This window comes from Paramormyrops kingsleyae, chromosome 12 (genome assembly GCF_048594095.1).
Source record: "Paramormyrops kingsleyae isolate MSU_618 chromosome 12, PKINGS_0.4, whole genome shotgun sequence".
Taxonomy (NCBI): Eukaryota; Metazoa; Chordata; class Actinopteri; order Osteoglossiformes; family Mormyridae; genus Paramormyrops; species Paramormyrops kingsleyae.
In genome coordinates this window covers 15,215,262-15,239,609 of record NC_132808.1, presented here as the reverse complement: position 1 = coordinate 15,239,609, position 24,348 = coordinate 15,215,262, and the positions used below count along the sequence as shown (strand labels likewise).

Below are 24,348 nucleotides of genomic sequence, written 5' to 3'. Positions count from 1 at the left end.
CGATCTCGGACCATGAAGTAGGAAGGCAATTCACTTATATCTTAGTAGTGGAATCAGTATTTTTTCTGCACCGCAAATGCAATATTTTCCTTGGGTTTTTTTGCTGTTTTGCTGTTTGTGGGCATATACTCCATTGTCTCGGGCCACTTCTGATTGGTGAACATGACTGTCACACAGGAAACACAACATGAATTTGGAAGACTATTCTCACAAGAGTTTTAAACCCTGCTGTAAAATGCATGTCAAATCGCAGCCTTTGCGATTTGCTAATCGCTTTGTCTCAAATTGCGATTTCAATTTGAAATCGAAAAGTCATTCAGCCCTAGTACAGATATATCAGATTTAATTGCTCATGAAGATAAAAGCTCACATTTTTAAGATAAGCCAAACTCATGATTGTGATCTAATACAAATTATAGCTACTGCAGTTTCAAAAAGTCAGCAGAAATGAAAAACCACAAAAGCATGCAAAGAAGCTTGGAATTCCCCAATCTGCCATAGGAACATAGGCTCCAAATTAAAATACTCTAAAAGTTAACTAGTAGATTTAGAAAGAGTAAAGTATGATATGATTGGAACCATAGGTCTATTTCAACATCATCTTTCAGCAACAGGAAAGGAACTGACTAGGTGCAGAGCAAGACAACCACTCATTTACTGAAGTTTATTTACTCAGCTTAAAATACACCCTAGTTCACTTGCATTTGCAATTTTAGTCACCATAAAATATCATTTATTCGTATTAACCACAGAAAGTCAATTCTAAATCTCCTGCAACTGGGAAAGTGGGTGTCTTTCTTAGAGGTCAGCCTATCGGCACATGACACAAAGAGGATGTGGATGGGAAACAAGTGTGGGAATGAGCAGAAAACATACTATAAAAGGCACAACATTCATAGAAAGCCTTTTACAAGCTTTTTATAATGCCCTGCAAAGCGGATCCACTGCTCTCATTAAGATACATAATGCACACACTGATTACTCTTTGACAATCACATGATTGACACCAAAGTGAAGATGCAAGGAACAAAAGTTAACTTTTTAGCACTGCAGTGAAGGGAACTAAATATCTGTAAATGTTACACATTGATATTTTTAACAGAAATATGAGGCTGAGCTGTGAACACACTATGAAAATTGAAGAATAAAAGTTTATTCTGTCAAAAAGGTTTGTTATGTCAATAAATGTGCAAAAGTAGATCCCAACCAATCCTAGTTCGAATGCATGTGACAAATAAACCTTGACTTTGAAAATCTATGCAGCAGGCCTGAAAGTGAAACTTCAAGTGTTTAAAGGAACTGTAAAAGTAGAAACATCTGGACCAAACTAGTGGTCCATATTACTTGGAGTTACTGCTTCCGCAAAAAAGCCATATGAACAGGGAGAGGCAGACAGAAAACAGACAAATAAACCAATACAATGAATATAAAAGCAGGTCATACAATGGAGACACTCAGTACCTGAGATGTTTCAGATACTAAAGATATCTTTACGCAGATCTTGACTGAGAATTGCATAACTCAGTACTATGAATGTCCAGTCCAGGCAGAAGCTACCACTACCAAGCACTGTCCGGTCCGGCATACATGCTAAACTCACAGCAAGTCCAGCAGTGTCTTCAGATAACACAAAATATGTACATAATATGTTGTATGTTGAAACAGGTCAGCTTCACTTCAAGAGAATGTAGACCAGATTTTAAAGGTGAAGTTACAGACAGGTATGGAATGTGTTATAGATGTTTTAAACATTGCACATAGAATAACAAGACTTCAGAGTGAAACTGTAGTTGTTCTAATGGCATGCGCACTTAAACATACCTGTCTAGAGTAGAGGCTGGGGGGCGGATACTCATGAATGCTGGTTGCAGGTCTTATCCGCTGGTTCTGATCCACCAACTGAGCTGCTCCTCAGAAATTGACTATGATCTCTGGAATAATTTTCATCCTCTCCTTGCTTTTGACACTTCTCCACCTCTTTACCCTTAACGAGCTCTTCTTTCAATAAATGCTTCTCCCTTAAAAAAGTCCTGGGAATTCGTGTCAACTCCGCTGGAGTGTGAAGCGCTTTATATTGAACCAGGAAACAGACTGTGGCGTTTCTCGTGTTTTCATTTGTAGGACCAAGAATCTTTATATATTAGTTAAAAAAGGTTTTAAAAGAATATCCTAGCTTCAATTCAGAAAATAAATGTAATTAATGCCCCCATAAAAACCCGTTTGTTTAAATGACTCCATAGTTAAAGAATGACAAAGTAAAATAAACAACTCTATGAAATGCTGGTAATTATAAAAAAAAAAAAGATTAGCTTCCAGTCAAAATGTTCACGCACTAAGCCAGCACTCCATTGATCAACTGCTAAGATATCAATGGGAACAGGTTTCCACACATATTTCCTTGTCCACAAAGCCGAAGCTCGGAAATGGCATTTTATTCAGATTCTGCATTTCCTACTCTACAACACTGGCCCTGTAAATGTACGGCAAGTATAATGTCCCAACACGGAATTTAAACGCTTCTTTAGCTGAAGAGGGACGCGCCCGGTCGGCTTCCCCAGAAGTCCCCGCAGAACCGCAAGTTGCCGAGCCTCCACTTTCGCCAACACTCCGGTGCCCGGGTCCGGGTGCCGCGGCCGGGCTACAGCGCCGCTTCAGCCGCAGCCCTTTGTCTCTACATGCGCGCAGCGCTCCGCACTAACGCTATCAGACACCTTGCGGTTTTGTTTTGGGCTCCTCGTCGTTTTTGTTTTCCTGCAAGCACCGCGACTTCGGTGCCTCACACAAGCTACATCTTACTTTATCCCGGACTTATAATTTGCAGATACCAGAGAAAACTGTACATCGAGCCGCCACTTTAACGTTATTAATGCTGTTATTACGTGACGCTGTTAAATCGCTTACTCAAGCACCATAAGGATTTCGGCCATGGCCGAATTCAAGCAAACATCCGCGAGCCGCTTTGTCCTTGTACTCCCTACTCTACTTTCGCTTTATTTTTTTAAATACAATAAAAAATATTATGTCGTTGAGTGAAGCACCCTCTTGATTGTACGAAGTGTGCCGAGGTCCGATGCTGGATGTCAGCAGCCGTACTAGCAGGTGTAAGCGCACATTAACCACAGCCCAAAGACCCGCCGAGTTAAAGCTCACATTCTCTGCGGCGTTACAAGCGCGGCTTCCCGCGAGCTTAAACTCTAAACTAACCCGCGATGCTGTACAACTCGCGCTTAACACACCAGCTCCGGCACTACCTGGACTCGATATAAAGTACTGGCTGAATTAGTAAGTTATTAGCTAGCAGCCTGCCGTACAATCGATGGACCGGTGGTAGATTACGCTGCCTGGAAAAGTGCGTGGTTCTGTGTGGTTTTAAGAATACATGGAAGAAACCCCCATATGCGATTTTTGTGTCGGAAGCTACTTCGTCTGTAGATCCATGGAATTTCCAGGCCGGAAAGCAAGCACCGCTCTTGCCTGGCGACGCCTAAGGGACACCGACTGTTGTCTTGGGCTTCTGGGATCAGCTTCGGCGTCGGGATCCGTCCGGGCGCCGCCTCGGTCCGGCAGTATTCCACACGAGCAACTCTTGTACGGAATTTTTACCGAAATGTCGGGTACATACACGAGAAAGCAAAAGTGGCCGAAGGGCTGAACACTTTCTCCGCCTTCATGGTGGGCCGGGGAGGTACTTCGGTAGGTTCAAGCAGCGGCTCTCATTTCGACACAGATCACAGTCCGAGTGGTAATCAGACCGGCGCATCCCGCGATGGTAGATTCAGCATTTGTAAGTGCTGCTTCCCCTTCTTTGTTCTTTCTTTTATAACATATGATTCCTGTTTTCTGGTACAGTTTATTTGTCTGTCTGATTAATCCCTATTACATTCCCTACGGCCAACTGGTACACAGACGCTCCGCGGCTAACTAGGATCCGGCACTAACCAATCAGACCCGGTCTAAACCCCGTGTTTCATTCTCTTGAATGGTCAACGGCTGCCTCTTCACTGTCAGTCGCCTTTATTATATGGCAGCATTATATAATAAACCTTTATTCGTACCTGACAGCTCCATGTTGTGTTTTTGCTTTGCGCAAATCGCTTTCTGAGATTCCAGACTCACCTCAAGGATACAGGTGATGAGCGTCCATAATTCACATTTACGTTGCTGGTTTGGCAGAGACTTTCGTCTAAATGAATTCAGAGTTGTGACATTAGTAATTTATTTAGCAGATTTTAACTGTGCTTTTTCTTTAAAAAAAAATCTGGGGATTCCGTAGACTTTCACCCCGAGGGGCTGAATATTTCCCCCCACTATGTGTCCCACTCAGGTTATTCCCATTTCTTGTGTCCCCTGTAATTCACTGGATATGGCATAATTAAAAAAATTATAATACATGTTTTGCCCACAAATACCCAAGGCATTATACACAAGTGTCTCACAGAACTGGTGATTATTACAGAGTGCATGTTATGTTGACTCCATTGTCAGAGGACAGTTCCAATTTGTACCTTTGAGGGTACAATTATTTGTCACTGGGGCTGTACCCTCAGGGATGTACCCTTAGCTGTAGGTAAATGTACTTTTAGTCTAATTTTAAGGTACAGAAATGGACTGTGGGGAACATTTTTGTAAAATTGGGGGTATATTAATGTTTACCATTGGGAGCAATTACATAAATTACATAAAAAGGATTTCATATAATATTATCGTGTTAGCATATGTCAAAATAACATTCCATTAACCTTATAGTAAGAACAATTTCTGCACCTTTGAGAACACCTTTAAGTAATGTTACTTAAAGTTATGGTAACCTTCCCTATTAGCTGGGTTGATCTTAACTCTCTTCCCTCTCTGGTCAAAAGTATTTGCTAAACAAATAAATGTAAAATGCTTAGCCAGTTGTTTTAAAATTACATATAAATAATATTTGAATGGTATTTAATCATTTCAGAATTAAGAGGTCCACAGTATAGACTGCTGTACAGGAAAAAAATAAAATATAATATATAAATTTAATATATAATACAATGGAATGTATACACTACACAAATGTATACACAACACGTTGTATTACAGTTCAGTAATGTTCAGTATGATTAATTATTCAGTATTTGACATTCAGTATGATTAATTATTCAGTATTTGATAATCTGATCCATTTGGGGTTGCAAGTTAAATACTAGACAAAGTAGTACGTATAATTACACAAAAATCTTTGTTGTTGTTGTTTTTTTTTTGGCAGTGAAGTATTCAGTATTGGGGTACCAAGTAGATAATAATAATGGTAATAATAGGACAAAAAAAAAAATATGTATATATAAGTAAACATTAATACACATATTAATAAACATGCACAAAAGATACGAGGAAAGGACGAAATAAAAGAGCAAAAAAAAAAGGGGGAGACATAAGGAGTAGGGGAAGTTGTTTGTTGTTGTTGTTGTTGTTGTTTCAGTTTCATTTCATCTAGATGTGTTACTTATTGAACTGTAGTACAGTTATAATGAAACTACAGGTGGGTGATCTTTGTTATCCACCATTCCATACCTTTTTCTGTTCATTCTGACGTATTTCCTCTTCTCCACCCTGCCTCTTTCCTGTGGCTGAATGCATAGAAAAAGGTAAGACTGACACGAGGTGCTCTCACAGAAATATTCAATAATATGGCTATTATCTATTAAACATATAATGTCATTAACATGTAAATACACCATGAAACTATGAACATACATATATTACACGTTCTGGTAATGTTCCCTACTATTTCCACTTGGATCATTACTGAAAAGTCACATGGATTATTTGGCTAACGCTGCAGGAGTTTAGGAGGTTCTGTTTGCCACACTAGCTTCACTCGATTAGAGGACAATAAAGTTTTGTTTCAATGAACCATGGGTCTTGCCCTTATTTTGCACAAAATAGTATGGTATGAAAAATGGCAAAATCACTATGATTACATAAACATGAAAGATGTTTTAAACATTGTACTAAACATTGCTCTTGTACTGTGATTTTTTTCTACCTTAATCATAATGAGAAATGCCCGATATATCAGGTTATGTCTGGCCTCACATCTTCAATGAAGGATTTATTCTAAATGAAATTTCAGTAGTCACATTTCAATAGTTGTCTTTTTTTATTTTATAGTAGAGCATTGGAAACACTAGAAAAAGCAGATCAAATAAGGATGGATTGTAGTATAGGGAAAATGTATGCTCTATAGTTATAATTAAATATATACTTAAAGCCAGGCTGACTTTTCATATCTGTGTTTTGCATCAGCAGGTTAAGTAAAACACTAAGTATATCCAAGACATTTATACATGTGTTCAAACAATAAGCTACTTAAACTCTAAATACTATGAAAACTTTTCATATTTCATTAATGATGGTAAGGCTAATTAACATCATTCTCTGTACAAGTCGGGATAATATTACACCTATAATGGTGCCCCCTAATGTCCTGTTTACATTCTTACAGTATCTTATTCTTTAATTTCTGGTTCAATGACACCATTCTACCTGCTCTAATTAGAAGTCCAAAAACAGACCCCAATGGTAAAAATGTTGAAAATCTAGGATAAAGCTTCTTAAGTAAAATTGTCTCTTCTACTGATGCTTCCCCATTTGTTCTTTATGGGACTAGTTTAATTGTAGATTGTATGTCTTCTTCTGCAGCTTAAAGCATATAATTAGTGTAGCAACTACTGTCATTCTCTTCCACAGTTCTCTGTTTGCAGAGACACTTCCTGGGATATAAGATGAATTGCACAGATCACATTCCTTTATGTATCATAGCAGTTCCACAATCTTCTCTATCGTCTCTATTAACAATTGCACTCATGCTGTGTTTCTCCAATGCTTGTCCTGTTCATTGCTATTTCAGGTATCAATAACATGAAACCAGTTTCCACACTTTTTCACAAATTTTCTCAGTTGTTCATTTTTACAGACAAATCATTCAATGGTTATGACATCATCAAGCTGATCTCCATGGGTGAAAAGGACAGCAGCACGCTTGAAGGTCTCTTCTCCAAACTCAAATCAAAGAATCAAATTCTGTTCATGTTCTTGTACTGAACTGAATTTTTCTACCTTCACCACAGTGTGAAATGTGCGATACATCGGGTTATGTCTGGCTTCACATCTTTAGTGAAGAACGGAAGATTATGAAATCCTGGAGTGTCAACCACTGTCATGGTTTTTCGTCTGATCTTGTTACATTTAGATAAACTTGTGTATGTGAGCTGCTTTCATTGGCTTAAAGCTTCTTCCCTTCACCCAGGATGGTGTGTTACTGCTCTTTCCTGTTACATTTTTTTCCCAGCAGCATAATCTCTAGTTCTTTAGAGTTGAACATAGTTTTAAAACCTCAGCATACATGAAAATTACAACCCTCCCCCCCAGAACTCCACGGTCCTGCTTTAAGAATACAGTGTCTACAACATGGCCCAGCTCATTCCACAAATGCAAAGCATAGTATGGAAAGAAAAGTATGGAAAATTTTGAAATAAACTTCAGCTTCATTTAATAAAAGACAGTGACCTGACTTTGCTGACAGGTGGCACTGTAACATCACAGCTCACCGACTGAAGTATATTTATACAGTGCACACAAAGAAGCACTGGTCGATCTTTATTCCTTTAGTAATACTTGCATTTACTATGCTGTTCATACCTAATGGAGTCAATTCGAGTCCTACTTTAATTATTAAATTAAAGTTTCTGCTGCCCTGCACCAGCTGTCCCCCAAACAGGGGTGGTGGGTATCTACTGAACTGCTCCGTTATATGACACATAATGGGAAGGCAATACAAATACAGTGACATATGAAAAAAGCTTCATTTTAGCACATTAAATACTGCTTTTTAGGCAAGGCCGCATAAATATTTATTTTCAATCTTTGAAAAGCATGTGACAATTTTGTGTTTGCAGAGGCATTTCCTGAGATATAAAAGTACTCACATCCTAAAGTGTGAGGCATCCTGCCTCCTGTGTCCTCCAACCCTAGAGGATAGTCACTCTATAACAACTTTAAGCTCCTAGTGCACCTAGACAGCTAATCATCACCTGCTCTGGGTCACAAAACCCCAGCAACAGAATAAAAAAGCCACTACCGGACCTTCCCTAAAACTATATTTCCAGCATAAAATGGAGCTAATGTCAAACTGAAGGATTAAATTGGATAAATGGAATAAATGCCAAAAATGAATCCAATCTAACCTTACTAACATAAGAACCACTTCCTAAAACACTGAACTTCTTGAAGATTTTGTTCTGGAACTGCTAGATTGCCACTAAGCAATACAACACATTTTTTTCTTCTCTCACAATGGTTAAGAACTAGAAAGTGTTCTTTATGGTGCTGTTGATTAGCAACATGCCATTCACTTCACGTTTTCTCCCCGTTCGATTCATCTGCTGATGCTGACCAGTGCAGACAGGATGCAGTAAAAATGAATGCATTCATATTAAAACTGCTATCTAATCTCTGAGTAGTCTGTTTTGTTCACAAATTTAGATTAGGACACTTTGTCCCCAACCCCGACACAATGTTGACGTGTCAGACAAGACAGCCCAACAACATCGAGTTTTTAAAAATTGATGGTGAATGTCATCAGAGCCTTACCACTGAAGGAATTTTTGACTAGTTCAGTCCTTTGTAAGTGTTATTTTGAGTCTTTCACCCGTACTTCCTGCAAAGGAAGGCATTGCTGCTTCACGCTTAGGTACATGCTATCACCAATATCTTCATCACAAATTAAATTTGATATATGAAGATTCCTTTAAAATGAATAACAGATGCCTACATTTTTGGATATGGGAAAGAGTCAAACTTCGTCTGAATGTCACAGCCTCAGCATGGAATGGCAGAAACCACCAGAGGGTGCTAGAGAGCAGCAAGAAGAAGTATAATTTAATCAGAATCAGGAACCTTTTATTACCCCAGAGGAACATTACACATCCACACAACAAAACAAAACAGATAATACATAGTACCACATAGAACAGTCCCTATATTAAAATAAATAAGTATGATAGAGTTGATGAATAACTGAGTGAATATGGTAAATACGGTACTAGGAGATAGTATATAGGCAGATATTGATTTTATTGCACATATTATTACACAAGTCCTGAGTGAATCATGAATTGTACAAACTGATGGTAGTCAGAAGGTTTGCTTTCTGTGTCTGTGGTGATTTTATTGTTGATCAGTCTGTGTCTGTGGCTCTGTGACACAAGTAAGTGGCATCATCCATGATCGACCGCAGTCTGGGCAGCATCCTCTATAGTGTCCAGCTCCTCTCCTATCACCTACCCAGCCTTCCTCATTTAGGCACCGACCCAATACCCAGTATTGCTATTGCGCCGATACTGGCTAAAAATGTTGTATCTGATATCTGGGAGGTGGATAAGTAAGAATTAAAGCCGATCCAATTTACTGTCAGAGGAAGTGCATCGCCTTAGTGCAGCATACTGTAAACAGAAGTGAGTGTCACATGACAGCTAGTTGCGCATGCATATGCGTCAGAGCTGTCTTGCCAGCTGTGTAGAAATAGAATAACCCCATGACGTTCGCGGTTGTGGATATTTGCGAGTTAACCTTGCACAATTAAACAAATATGTTTGGAGCTTGCCGAAAGATCGCGGAAAGTCTGCTTGGCTACGCCGCACATCTCAGCAACCAGCCTCATTCACGTGTTAGCTGTCTTTATAACCATGGAATGTGTTCTCACAGTAACTTATAGACTTCTCAGTGCTGTTAGTCTTGCATTTTTAAAAACAAGTCCAAAATGTAGTTCTCCCCGTGCATACAGTAGTAACTTTGTACATACACCGGTATAATTTGGATGGTTTGTATATGTAGTTTGTCCTGGTTTGTCCTGCCCATCTAGCATTCTGTTGGTTTACCAGAGCCCTGTGGGCGGTGCTTAGTGTTATATAAAGTTGACATCTAGTTATGCATGGCGTCTGAACTTGTTCGTCTTCTGGGAAGCGATGGTATAGGTGCGCAGTATATTGTACATCTGCATACTTTCTATTGTCCCTAGTAGCTATTGTTAGTACGCGCCAGCGATTCCTCTAATTGTAGTCAAAATGTATTCTGGGATCTAAGTGTACCTCCTTTTAATGGCATGTCTTGCAGTAAATTCGCACTAGAGGGTAGCTGTCTGATATCCCTGGGAAGCTCATTATACTTAGTCTGCTCTGTTTCTAGTGTTGTTTGATTTTTGTAAGCAACTCTTTTGTTCGTAGCTGGTAGAATGCAGCCCCAGTGCTTGTTTTATAGTCACCTGCTGCATGTGGTAGGTAAATTTTATATTTAAGTGGGATTTATTTAATGTTCAGTGCCATGTCTGACCGCTATAATATATTACAAGATGTACTGCGGAAGTGGAAGCTGCTGTTTTGTCTTTCAGCCCTTCGGTGCTGCCACACTGTGTTGTATTCCGTGGATCGCCTGCGTTTGCAGGTGTTATGCCGAAAAAGGCATCCCTGCCGTAGAATGCATGCCTGTCTCTAAATGACCGATTGGTCGCTGTTCTGAAACGAGTTGAGCTACTTTGTCGAGTAAGGCTACCGTAGTGCTAATCAATAGCCCCAAAAAACCCGTAAAACTCTAACCTTAACCCCCCAAAAACCTCTAAAACCCTAACCGCCAAAACCCCCCTAAAACCCTAACCCTAACCCCCAAAACCCTAACCCTAACCCCTAAAAAACCCCTAACCCCAAAAAACCCTTAAAAGCTCAACTCATCAGAACACCGGCATGCATTATAAGGCAGGGATGTGTTTTTCGGCAGGGATGCGTTTTTTGGCATAACACCTGGTTGTTTATCTCTCATTGGTGCTGGTGCGGAGGATAGCCCTGCATGGATCAGTGGTCCACAGACTTTATGGTGTGTGTGTATTTTCCTTGTGATTCTTTTCCAGCAGTGCAGCTGGCAGGCTGCTTAAGGTTTCCTTTTCTTGTCCTGGTTGTTCGTTTGGTTTGACTTTGTTGTCTTTGTGGATTAATTTTATTTTGTTACTCTTGTTTTCTTTTGTTTATGGTTGCCCCAGTATTGGACGGTGCGTGGCCTCCAATGATGGGGCAGGTAGCTCCCCAAGTGCTGGCGTAGCTAGCTGCTGGCCGGTGCTGGCATGGCAGATCCCCTCCGACATCAGCCCTTCTTCCATGACTTAAGGGGACCTATCACAGCTTCCACGGGGTCCACACCCAGCACAAGGGGCTGCTGGAGACTTCTGGCGGTGTGCCCCCCCCTCCTGGCCCGGCCCTTCTTCCTACCCCGCATAGGAGCGCCTTAGTGTTGTGGGACGAGCTGCAGAGGTTGCGGCGCAGCCTCTGTGCTTTACTGATGAGTGGGGAGTTCTTGATGGCCGGTGATGTGGTGTGTAAATGTGGTGCCTGCCCTCCTCGGTCGCCGATGTCATCTCCGCCGAAGTTTTGGCCGCCTCATTGTCTGCCAAGCTGGAGCAAACTTGCCGGACGATAGTGATCAGTGCCCGCTCCAGCCACGCCAACAGTATCGCTTCTGGGATCCCACTTCTGACACCAGTGTGGCGTCGGGCGGACCAAGGCATCATGGAAGCAGAGAAAGACACAAAGACTTGCCTGCCAGGGAGAACACACTCTTTATCAGCAGCCCTTATAAGGACTACATCAGGCACCCAATGAGCACCGAACCAATTGCACACAGTTAGCACAAGGTTGTCAGACGGTGGCAGATTTCCGTAAGCTAAATACACACGGGGGTCAGACCGGGTACAAACAAGACATGGGCAAACACACACGCGACAATAAGGAAATGTGACCATTAACAACAACACAACAATTTACAACTACATGCAGGGCATGCTGGGACATGCACTCCGCTGGTGCTACAGTATGTTTATTTGGAGAGTTTTTGGTTGTGCAAATCTTTTTATTAGCTCTGGACAATAGTCAGGGTGCAGGGGGCATCAGTTATTTTCTTAATTCCTTTTTCTTGTCTCCTTGCCTATAGTCCAGGGTTGGTGGCCCAGAGCCACAAGATCTGAATCCTCCCTGCTGGTGGTGGTGAATTTCACCTTGTATTGTGTGCAGTGTAAACTCGCCCATTTCTGCTGTGTGAGGAATGGCATCGATTTATACATCACCTTTGTAAATCCTCCATGTACCAACAAGTAAGTTAGAGAAGGGCTTTAAGATGTATGCCTTGTCTTACATCCACAAATATGAAGGTGAGTCTTTTATTCTTTCAACTTTGTGATTAGCGTTAGCTATAGCTCATTACTCTCGGATTGTGATAGTGTATGCATATGCTAATGAAGTATCTATGAACATCCCCAATCATTCTAACGGAGAATGTCTAACTTAATAATGTTACATATGCCTTTAAGTACATATTGCGTTAATCTGTGTTTGCTATTCTTGGTGTCAAACTGTTACGAACCCCAGTCTAGAGTTGGGGCGTAACAGAATGGAAAGGGAAAGGGGAATGGGAACGAGGGGAACACAAGGTATGATATGAGGGAACACACATGGACAAAGGGGTATTTTTTTTAATAGTTTTTATGTTTTTATTCACGCAAGACAGAACACAGAACAGCAAACCTGGTGCAAGAGCTTCAGGAGTGATAAAGGCCAAAATAATAAACAAAACCCCAACTACCGAACGAAACCCAAATCTAACTGAACTACCAAAGAACACAGAAACAACAAAACCTATACCTAACTCCCTAACCAAATCAGTGGACACAAAGTATATCAAAACAAAACGGCAACCACTCCCTACGCACCAGATACATACACAAACACATACATACACAGCCCGGTCGCCTACGATGGCGGAAGCCGGAGGCCCGGGGTCTCGGCCTCGCATGGATCCCAGGGATCCCGGTTCGTCTAAGGAGGATCTCCTCCTTACTATTCGGCTTAGGGAAACCAAGCTGGAGATTAAGAGACAGGACTGCCAGGCCCAACTCTTACGGATTAGGGCTTTGGAGATGGAAGCAGAGCGGGACGCTGCCGTGCAAAGGGCGAGGGTAGGCCAGCCACAGCCTGTTTCTCCGCCGCGGAAGGTAAGCTCGCCCCTTGAAACTGCTCGCTCCACCGCTCATGCCGGTGTAGGTTCGCCGGACGAGAATGTGCGTCCTAATCCTCAATCTCCGCTGGGTTTAACTCGATCTCCTCAAAGGGAGAACATTGGATTTGACGTGAGTCGCCATATTGGACTCGTGCCCATATTTAGAGAAAATGAAGTGGATGCATATTTCCCCATCTTCGAGCGCATCGCGACCACTTTGAATTGGCCCAAGCACCTTTGGTTGCTTCTGCTTCAATGCAAACTCGTAGGGAAAGCTCAGGAGGTATGTTCGACTCTTGGATTAGAACAGAGTCTAGATTGTGTCCTGGTCGAGGGGGCGGAGCGAGCAGCAACAGGACGTAACACAAACAGATACAGCAAAAGGAGAAGTTACTGTACAGGCTTTTTGCTTTAGATTGATGAGATTGATGAAGAAGCAGGACAAACCTCAGAGTGTAGAAGTAGGGCAGCACTAGTAATTTGTCAGACTTCAAGTTAAAGCTATTCAATGTTTAGATTTGTGTTGTATGTGCAAAGTATGGCCACGTTCCATTTGGCCTCTGTGTTATTGCTTTTGTTGTTTTTGCATGCGTTTTATGGTGCATTCAAATGGGGTCTTGTTTACCGTGTTCACAAGATGAGCCCATATGTGTGGAGGGGTTATTCGGATTTAATTAAATAAGTAAATGTGTACACAAATATATTGTGAAATGTGACGGTACATAAATGATAATATGAAATGTATGCATTAATATGTTGTAAAATGTGGAAATAAGTTATATGAAATGTAAGCATAAATATTTATTTATGTATTTGTTTGTTTAACTAATGTTGTAAATGGGTGCAGTGCGGTTGCTTCACACCTCTGGGACCTGGGTTCAAGGCTCTGCCAGGGGTCCACGTGTGTGTAGTCTGTTCCCGTGTCATCTTGGGGTTTGCACCAGGCAGTCTGGTTTGCCCCACAGTCCAAGAACATGCTGAGGTTAATTGGATTTGCCAAATTGCCAGTAGGTATGTTTGTGGAAACTTAAAACTCCATTATATTTTGAAGATGTTGTGCACTTAGGAAACAACAGTGTACGTGGCCTTGTTTTTCTTGCTTCTGAAACACGTTTATCATTTCTTGCGCTCATACAGCTCACTTGCTTCCTGTTTGAGGAAGTATTTCATGTTTCCGAACATGACATTTAACACTTTATGTGCAAAGAGCCCATTGGTTACCCATTAAGTTAAGGGTTTTGTAATTTATCATGCACAGTATACAGTAGGGTATTTTGTGTTTATAGATTGATTTTTCTTAAGTCTGAATACAAGAAAATTTATACGAACTTGATGTTTTCAGACTTACATTCTTTCTAAAGTTTGCTGAATTACTGAGGATGCACAATCACATTGGAATTGTATCGGCAGACAATTGCTTTTTTAAAATCATCAGCTTCGGATCGATGCTTAGATTTGAATGATATTTCCAGGTGGTATTTGATGATGCATTATTGTATGCCGGAAAGGCAGCATTGATGTGACATATGGGCTTGCACAGCACAATTAAAATGTCTGCAGTGTGGAAGTTTTCCGAAGTGTGCTTTTGTGAAAGTTACTAAATAAAACATAAGAAACTTGTATAAATCATGCCACCCATGGATTTCTTCCTGTAGTCTAGTGGTAGCTATTGTTTGGGCAACATGGCCATTGCATTTATTAAATGGGACACCTGGGCATTACACCTACAGGAACTTTTATGACATCCCATTCTAAATCCATACACATCAATATGGAGTTGGTCCATACTGGAGCACAATCATGCTCTAAATCCATAGGCATGAATATGGAGTTGGTCCATACTAGGGCACAATCATGCTTGGACAGAAAAGGGCCTTCCCCAAACTGTTCCCACAAATTTGTAGGCATAGAATTGTCCAAAATGTTATGGTATACCAAAGCATTAAGAGTTCTCTTCACTGGAACTATGGGGCCTAGCCCAGCCCCTAAAAATCAACCCCATATCATTATCCCTCCTCAACTAAGCTTTACAGTTGGCACAATGCAGTCAGGCAGGTAACATTCTTCTGGCATCCACCAAACCAAGACTTATCCATCACAAAGAGAAGCGTGATTCGTCACTCCACAGAATACATTTCCACTGCTCCAGAGTTCAATGGTGGCGTGCTTTACACCACTCCATCTGATGCTTGGCATTGTGCTTGGTGATGTTAGGCTTGCATATGGCTGCTCAGCCACAGAAGCCAACTCTCAGCGCACAGTTTTTGTTTTGGGGTTAATAACAGAGGAAGTTTGGAACTCTGCAGTTATTGAGTTAACAGTGTTGGTGAGTTTTCACGCTGTCCGCCTCAGCATTTCTTGACTCCACTCTGTTACTTTACGAGGTCTGCCAGTCTGTGGCTGAGTTTCTGTTGTTCCTAAATGCTTTCACTTTGCTGTAATACCACTTACAGTTGACCATGGAATATCTAGCAGGGAAGAAATTTCACAAACACTCATGTTGCAACGGTGGCATCCTATTACTGTACCATACTTGAATTTACTGAACTCTTCAGAATGACCCATTATGCTTTTGTCCATATGGTATACGAACCATTGTATGTTTGTGAACCTGACTGCATGGCTGGGTGCTTGATTTTATACATCCGAGGCAATGGGTCTGAATGAAACACCTGAGTTCAATGAGTATGAGTATGAGGTATGTTCCAATACTTTTGTCCATAGAGTGTAGTGTGCCATGTTAATTGAAATGTATTGATAAAAGTATCTTATTTAATGCTAAGTAACTGATAAAGAGGAAAAAATATTGGAACAGTATCAGTATTGCAATATCGGTATTGGACCAGAAAAAATTTAATCGCGCCATCTCTAGTCTTGGTGCTGGATACCACAACGCACCTTCAGATGTCCATGCCTCAACAGTTTGAAACTGTTTCGGTGACATGAGTACACAATATTAGGCAGGTGGTTTTACTGCTACGACCAATTAGTGTATATTTGATCTTTTGTTAGTCAGCAGTATCCAATTTATTTCTTGTTATGCTACCCTGATCTTGTTGCATCTGATCTTCCTACCAAATCGCAATTAAAGCTTGTGTCACTTCATTATGTATGTATACTATTGTAGCGGAGTCTGACATACTTTGGTCAATAAATCGATTCCCCTCCTGTGCATGTATGTATACTGGGACAAGGACAATAGTCTGATTAAATGGGGTAAATGACTTAGTTGTGCATGTAAACATACTGGTGAACATTTGAAGGGATTTATAAATTGGCTTAGTTAAAGCTCAGAATACATTTACTCTATTTTGCGGTTTGTTTTTTTGGCAACAGGAACTTCTGATTTTGCATATGTAATAAAGTTTCTAGTAAGCCTTAAAGCAAACGGTCAACGGAAGTGCCTGACTAAAGTTTCCTGTCTACATACCCTGATCTTTCACCTCCTGCAGCAAAATTAACTGCAGATTCCCATCACAGTTGTCATTCACTTCACTACCCCTCTTCTGCCTCCACTCCCCATACAACAATTAACTACAAAACTGTTAAATATTAGTAACTGACAATTTTTTTTTTTTATAAAGTCGAAGAGAATGTAACACTATCAAATCAAAGCAATCACATCAGAAGAGCAACAAAATGGCAAGCTTACACTTTCACATCCGTCATATGCAGCAACCAGAAAGAGCAACCAGAGAGACCTGGTTGAATAAAAACATCTCAATAACTGTAACCTTAAAACATTACACTCCGATCCAGTGCGTGTCACCTGCATCCACAATGTGTATCATAAAGAGCATAGACCATAGATAAATTTACACAGAGGGACAAATTCCAAAATAATATAAAACAAGATCTTACTATTAGAATGTTTTCCTCCATGCTTTGATGGAAGAAATTCAGCTCATAAAATCCATTATCCGTAGGAAACAGACTATGCATACACGTACCAGAAAAAGAGAGATACATTTAGAATTGTTCTCCCCATTTGGTTTTAACCAATCACCAATTTGCCAACAAATAAACAACCAATAAAGGATTATTATAAAAATAAAAAAAAAACCAAAAGGGCACTAGGGCCCCCTGATCACTCTGGGGCTCTAGGCTACGGCCTGTTCATTAATCTGCCCCTGCCCATAAGAAGCCAGTTAAAAGAGACATTGAGAGGTCTAACATAAAGGAGTTTCAGCTGATTGTTACCAGATGTGCTGCAGCATTTTTAATTGTCTGCAGTGGCGTTACAGCACATGGCAATCCTGTCAGTAAAGAGTTACAGTAACTTGGACAAGGATTTGAGCTGCATATTCTGATAGATAATATCTGATCTTCCTGATTTTATCATCACCCCTCGGATCCTATCAGACCTTGATGGACACAACATCAATGGATGAATGATAGGGTTAGCAGGGAAAACAAGAACCTTGATCCAGTTCTTTGATAAAAATTCCTAGTAGGTCTGGTGGAAAAAAATTATGATAGCGTGCAGTTAAACAATAATCATAAGGCTGATTATACTTTATTGATCCCCGTGGCTAAATTCCTTTTTTGCTTGCTCCATCTTGCTCTCCTTAAGTGACAGTAAGCTTGGCAGTGAAGGGCAGCCACTTCTTGCAGCACCCTGGGAGCTGGGGGTTAAGGGCCTTGCTGAAGGACCCACAGACATGCTGAGGCTGGGTTTGAACCAATGATCTTCCAATCAGATGTACAGAGGCTTCACCCACTGAGCCACAACGGACCTCCATGGGACACAAATGTAGGGTTACTACATGGAGAAAAGAGAGGAGTCAATTTCCAGCTCTTGGAAATGAACCAACTCCCTCCCCTACCCCCCCCCCCCCACCCCCATCCCCATCTCCATCTAGCTGAAAAAGGTGTGCCAGAGAAAGAGAAGTTTGTGGAAAGACCAGCTGGATTTACTGTTCTTAGGGTAGATCCAGGGTGTTTCTCTGGATGTTAGGATGTAGTCAACACGTAGCCACATAGTGAAATTATGGGTTTGAACCCCACTTGAAGTTTTTCTACTGCTTGCATATTTATCCAGTCATTATAATGATATGATTTCAAAATTTGCTTCTGCCTCCCATTTGGTAAAATCTACCAGTGGAGAAACCCACCCAGTGGACCACCCCCTGAGCAGCATAAATTACTGAGGGAGACCCCCTCACCCCTCTGGTCAGTGAAATCTACTGGGGGACCCCCCATCCCCTCGAAATTCATTTCTGCTTAAGTGCTTGATGTGGAGTGATGTGTGTGTGGGTGGAGTGCTGACATTCTTTTCGGATTTAGTACTATTTAGAAACTTTATGCATCTGTATCCCAGGATAGGTGTATAGGCAACACGGTCTGTCCCATAGTGAGTCTTATTCCTTTAAAAAGGGGTGGTGAAAAGAACACAGACACAACCTTCCCTTAAATGTAAATTAAGGTGTAACAACTTAGGAGGAAATGTAGGATGGCGTGTTCGTCACAAGCCCTAACTTGCCTGGTAATCTGTTTAAGAGTGGGCGTGAAGAGTTGAAAAGAAGGATATTAAGGAGTAAAGCAGGAGTAAATAGTAGTCTTCATTTCAAGCTGGAGGTATCTCTGTGAGTGTTCCTGAGGTCCTCGAGAATCTCATTTATATTCTGTGTACTTGATCGACAAATAAGTAACAGGTGAGTGAACTCATGGCTGGGAATATTGCAGTTATGTAGGCCAGAACAGAAAAGTATGAGTAAGAGGGGTGTTTTTGGTGTGCTTTTGTGTATGTATGTATTATGTATGTATGTATTATGTATGCATGAATGTGCTTGAGTTTCTAATCTTGTGGAGATATACAAAAAAAATTAAGAGACCACTCTATATTTTTAAACAAATCTGCATTTTTAAATCTTGGTTTAATCCTGGTTCTGCTGGCAGAAGCTACGCTGAGCAACAGGTTGCTTTCAGGTTCCAGACAGCAGTACACAAGAATGAGATGAAGCATGTGAGACAGAGATCAAACAGAAACCAGCCAGGTAAAGGGCGGTAGTAACTTCCTAATGCCAGAGATGACCGTTAACTTATCCGAGAGTTTGTCATGAATCGATTGAAGAGTCCTTCAAAAGGAATGGGAAGCATTAAGTGCATGTGTGAAGTGCAAATGCATTGTTAGGACAGTTTGTATCAGGCTCATAGAAGCAGGACTGAACTCCCATAAAGCAAGAAAAGAGCCCTTCAATAATGAAAAACAGAGAAGAACCAGGCTGCAGTTTGCAAATATAAATTATTCACAGACGCACACCCATAAATTGAGAAATGAGTTGAAAAGAAAAATTGTGCTATGGTCTCTTCATTTTTTGTATTTCAAGAAATTGTGGCAACAAGGATACTAAAAAGAATTTGTGGGGGTTGATAGTCTTGATTCAGTGATTGGGAATGTGGTGTGATTTAGCACATTAGAATGATATCCCCACTAAGACAAAGACAGGAATTCAAATGAGTGCAGGTATATGTATGTCTTTTTCTGTAAGAATATGTGCCTTTGCATGTATTGATTGATGTATTGACTAGGATGTACGTTCAACCATCTTACGCAAAGCGATAACAAATACAATGATCTAATACACGGATCAAATACATGACCAAATACAATAATGTAAAACACTCTTTTACCAAACAGCACAACAATTTGCAAATCCACTAACAGATGGTATTTGCTGTTCAGTTACATATAGAAAATAGATCTCACTGTTTATTTTTCTGTTTCGTTTAAATACTCTTTTGTATTTTTTGTATTTTGTATTTGTGGCCATCTTTTCAGTTTGTTTACTGTTTGTTTTGAAATCTGTGCATCTGTTGACTCACTTTCTCCAAGACCTCTCTCACCTCAACAAGTTACATCATAGTACTATACATCGAAGCTTATCTGGGTCGCTGAAGGAAGTTAGACTTCAGGGTAATTTAAAGACGAAGGCCTTACACTCCCTGGGTTGCTGTGATGTACGTCATCTGGTTTTTTAATTGTTACTTGTATTGAATAATCGAATCAACACCTATTTTTTTCAATAATGTAGTAGAGATCATTTTTATAATTTACTAGCATTGTCATCATACATCTCTCTCTCTTTCTCTTAGAGAACATCAATGGCACAGAACGACGTTGCCTTCTCCTCTTCCTTACTCTCTTCCTCCATCCACAATGCCACAGGTGGGCAGAACATACTGGGCAATGTGCCCACTGCTTTGGGGGCCCTCATCCTGGTTCTGGCCTTTCTCCTCGGCTGCCCTGGAAACCTGTTCATTATATGGAGCATCCTTGCACGTAGCCAGAAACAATCTGTTCCCACCCTTCTCTTTCTACACCTAGCCTGTGCTGATGGCTTCCTGATGGCGCTCACACCGTTCTTTGCAGTCTACCTGGCTAAGCGTTCGTGGGAGTTTGGCAACATTATGTGCAAGGGGCTATTCTACCTGTGCAGCACCAACATGTACGCTTCCATCCTCCTAATCTCACTCATGAGCCTGTACCGACTGGTGGCGGTCATGTGGCCCCAGCGTCTGCGCGCTGTCACGGGCTGGAGGACTGTACTGTGGGTTTTAGCTGGACTCTGGATGCTGGTGCTGGTCTTGTCTTCCCCTGTCTTGATATTCCGACAGAACAGTGAGACTGAAGAAAATGGAACTCGACGTACAGTTTGCACCACCAATCACACCCTTCCGCAGCATGTGAGTGACATGGGTTAGTGGTGGGACATTATAAATAATCCTCCACATGCAGTGACTATGTGATCCTCTCATTGTCTATGTGATCCTTTAATTATCTATGTGATCCTCTCATTGTCTACAGTATGTGATCCTCTCATTGTCTATGTGATCCTCTAATTATCTATGTGATCCTCTCATTGTCTATGTGATCCTCTAATTGTCTATGTGATCCTCTAATTATCTATGTGATCCTCTGATTGTCTACAGTATGTGATCCTCTCATTGTCTATGTGATCCTCCTCTCATTGTCTATGTGATCCTCTAATTATCTATGTGATCCTCTCATTGTCTATGTGATCCTCTCATTGTCTATGTGATCCTCTCATTGTCTATGTGATCCTCCTCTCATCGTCTATGCGATCCTCTCATTGTCTATGCCAGTGGTCCCCAACCTTTATTTCGTCACGGACCAGTTTAATATCAGAAACTATTTTCACGGCCTGGCCTTTAAGGAGTGGCAGATAAATATACATATACGTATTTATACGAATAAGTGATACGTATAAAAATGGGGATTTTTTAAAATATAATAATGGGGTATCTTTAAAATATAATAATAAATGTAAATTTAATCTGTATTTGCAGCTTTATTAACAGCATCCTCATAACATCGAGCCAACAACATAACACGGGTAACATCCACTCAGCACGATAATGCTCTCTGGTCACCATGGTAAACTTTGAACATCTTGTTAAAATAATTCAAGATTTACCACAAAAACAAATACAAAGTGCATAAAAAAATACGACTTCACCGCAACGCTGAATCAGTGAGAGCCTTGGGCCTGTTTCTCTGCAGCGAGCCTCTCCCATCTAGGGCTGATGGGAGACAACGACACCTCATTTGAAAGCCAATTGCCACATATTACGCAGAGCGGCCTTGGTGCATGGGAATCGCCGGTTGCAATAAATCCAAATTTTAAATAGGACTCCTGGTACTGTCTGTTAAAATTAGCTTTCCTCTTAGACGTAGTAGGCTCCTCTTCTGTCTCCTCACTGGGTCTTTCCCCCTTTCCAAAGAAACGATCAAGAGACATTTGTTTTTTATACATCTTACTAGCTTGTGGGACTATTTTTAGCGGTTTTTTATTTTTTTTGTGCAGCCCGCGGGCAGGTACCACATGACCCATGGCCCGGTACCGGTCCGCGGCCCGGGGGCCACTGGTCTATGCGATCCTCTTATTGTATATGTGATCCTCTCATTGTCTATGTGATCCTCTAATTATCTATGTGATCCTCTCATTGTCAATGTGATCCTCTCATTGTCTATGTGATCCTCTCATTGTCTATGTGATCCTCTCATTGTGTATGTGATCCTCTAATTGTCTATGTGATCCTCTCATTGTCTATGTGATCCTCTCATTTTCTATGTGATCCTCTCATTGTGTATGTGATCCTCTAATTGTCTATGTGATCCTTTCATTGTCTATGTGATCCTCTCATTGTCTATGTGATCCTCTCATTGTCTATGTGATCCTCTCATTGTCTATGTGATCCTCTCATTGTCTGTATGGTCGTCTCATCATCATCTTGTCTCATTTTTGATTCCTTTACCGTGACTTACACTCCACACATTTCTCTTGCCTTCCTACAGGTCATGATTGTATTAAGCACTTCCCACCCTGATGCTTCCTCTTTGCAGGTTATTTTTCACTACACCTTAGAGACACTGCTAGGATTTCTCCTGCCCTATGGGGTGATCGTGACCAGCTACGTGTGTATTCTGCGGCGAATACGGCAAACTAGATTCCGCCGCAAGATACGCAGTGAGAGGCTAATCTTGGCAATTGTGGTGATTTTTGCAATCTTCTGGCTCCCATATCACATCATCAACGTGGTGCAGGTACTCACGTGTTCGGAAGTCTCTGTTTATGTGCCAGGGTTATTCTCATTAAAATTAACGAAAACTGAAACTATAAGAAAACATTAACATGAACAAAAATATGAAAATGACATTAAAAAGTACAACTAAACGAAAACTATAAACATTGCTTCCAAAACTAAGCTAAGTAAAATAAAAACATCAAATGCTTCCCATTACCGTTTTTAGTGCTATTTAGCTAAAGTATTGGTTTTCTTATCTTTAATTACCATTAATAATGCCTGGAACATGCTTTGCCCATTTTAAGAATTTCAGTACATTATGTGCACTGTGTGTTTCTCAGTATAGCTACTCAGATCCAGCGTTCCACTATTGCACTGACCAGTTGTTTTCTTGCAGATAGCAGCCGTGCTCTGTCCCGTTTCTTCCCCCCTAAAAGCCCGGTATGGCATTTTTGCACATTTTTTATGCACGTTATTATTAATGCTTGAATAAAGTTTTAAATGAGGACTAGTGGATGCTATTCAAATACATGAAAGGTATATATCTTTCCAGCAGGAGGTGTACTCTACTTTGAAGACCTTTGTTGTAACTATAGGCATAATTATAAGTATAATAATGATGCTAATTAGGATTCTAATTACAAATACAGGTTGGATGACATTTGGCAGTCAAGCCGCACAGTCACGTCCGCCCTGGCCTTCATCAGCAGCTGTGTCAACCCCGTGCTCTACCTCATTGCCGGGAAGGCTTACATCCAGAAGGCAGGCTTAGCTTTCATGGTGCGGCTGTTTGAGAGCACTGATTCGAGCATCAAGGGAGGCCGGAAAATCAGCCAGGATACTCAGGAACAGGGGAGAGACGGGCAAAGTCTCAAGGAGGTAGAGTGCTTTGGTCAATACAAATGTGACGCTTAAGCAATAGCAGAAATGCCACTGCGATGATACTTGACAGTTTCTTAAAAGATTGTTTTTTTCCATAGCCCCTTATCAGTTTTCATTTATCGCTCTATTTTTTGTGACCTACTCAGCACAACGCAGGGCTAACTGCAGTCTGGTCTGATACATTTGTTGCAACACTAAATTGAATCTTGGTTCTTTTATATAACATGTGGATGATTCGCACCTATTTTTCACCACAGCCTGATACAGTACATTGTAGATTCCATAGCTCAAAGTGGAACAGATTATCAGGAGGCTTGTTTACCTAAACAGAAAGAATATTAGTGCTAATCAGGGACTGTAAGATGCTCAATAAAGGACTGCACACAGGAACAGGACTTACTATGAGATTTGGCCAGAAAGCTGGCTTGTCCATATTAGCCACAGATACGCCAAGCAAAGTCAGTACTAGCAAGTTGCGGGGCTCGAAGGAAAACGACCATTTTGAGACGATGAATTATCCATTGGAGGTGATTTGAGAAATAGAGATTAAAAGCCTAGTGTGCAAGGTCAGAAACTGCCAAGTTTAACCCAGTGGAAGCCAAATGGTTAAGGGTTAAAATTCTAGTTATTTAATACATTTTTGAGTTTTATTGGAAAAGGTCAAGGAATCATTACTTATATCAAAATCAGTCAGTGGCAAGACCCAGAAAACACAGAAATACAATTATGTGCGTGATGGAATAATATATTTTTTTATTCTAAAATAAACGTGAAAATTAATGTAAAAGCTGAATTTTGTCAAATAACAAAATATATACATATTAAAATCATAACATCTTAAATGTTTGA

At 40.8% G+C, this 24,348-nt stretch overlaps 2 protein-coding genes across 8 annotated transcripts in view; one reads left to right on the top strand and one right to left on the bottom strand.

Annotated features, from left to right (window-relative positions):
• The window catches only part of arhgef11 (Rho guanine nucleotide exchange factor (GEF) 11), a 37,145-nt gene extending 33,165 nt beyond the window's left edge, over positions 1–3,980 (bottom strand). The window contains exon 1 of one of the 3 annotated variants that reach the window (XM_072697547.1): positions 1,822–3,980. In XM_072697547.1, the coding sequence (XP_072553648.1) occupies positions 1,822–1,856 (35 nt within the window). In that variant the 5' untranslated portion in view covers positions 1,857–3,980. The remainder of the gene's footprint in view (positions 1–1,821) is intronic. The other 2 variants (XM_072697546.1, XM_072697548.1) reach the window with 2 other exon arrangements.
• Positions 3,981–18,112: 14,132 nt separating this feature from the next.
• On the top strand, positions 18,113–24,341 carry LOC111858100 (leukotriene B4 receptor 1-like). Of its 5 annotated transcripts, XM_023839520.2 has the most exons (8): positions 18,113–18,722; positions 18,967–19,064; positions 19,904–20,028; positions 20,164–20,236; positions 20,396–20,754; positions 22,436–22,636; positions 23,015–23,058; positions 23,268–24,341. In XM_023839520.2, exons 2-8 carry the CDS (start codon positions 19,025–19,027, stop codon positions 23,530–23,532), a joined length of 1,107 nt encoding a protein of 368 aa, XP_023695288.2. In that variant the 5' UTR covers positions 18,113–18,722; positions 18,967–19,024; the 3' UTR covers positions 23,533–24,341. The 5 variants fall into 5 exon arrangements, with proteins under 5 accessions (XP_023695288.2, XP_023695287.2, XP_023695286.2 ...); XM_023839519.2 differs by having other exon boundaries at positions 18,125–18,722; positions 18,997–19,064; positions 20,164–20,754; XM_023839518.2 differs by having other exon boundaries at positions 18,126–18,722; positions 20,164–20,754.
• Positions 24,342–24,348: the final 7 nt, after the last annotated feature.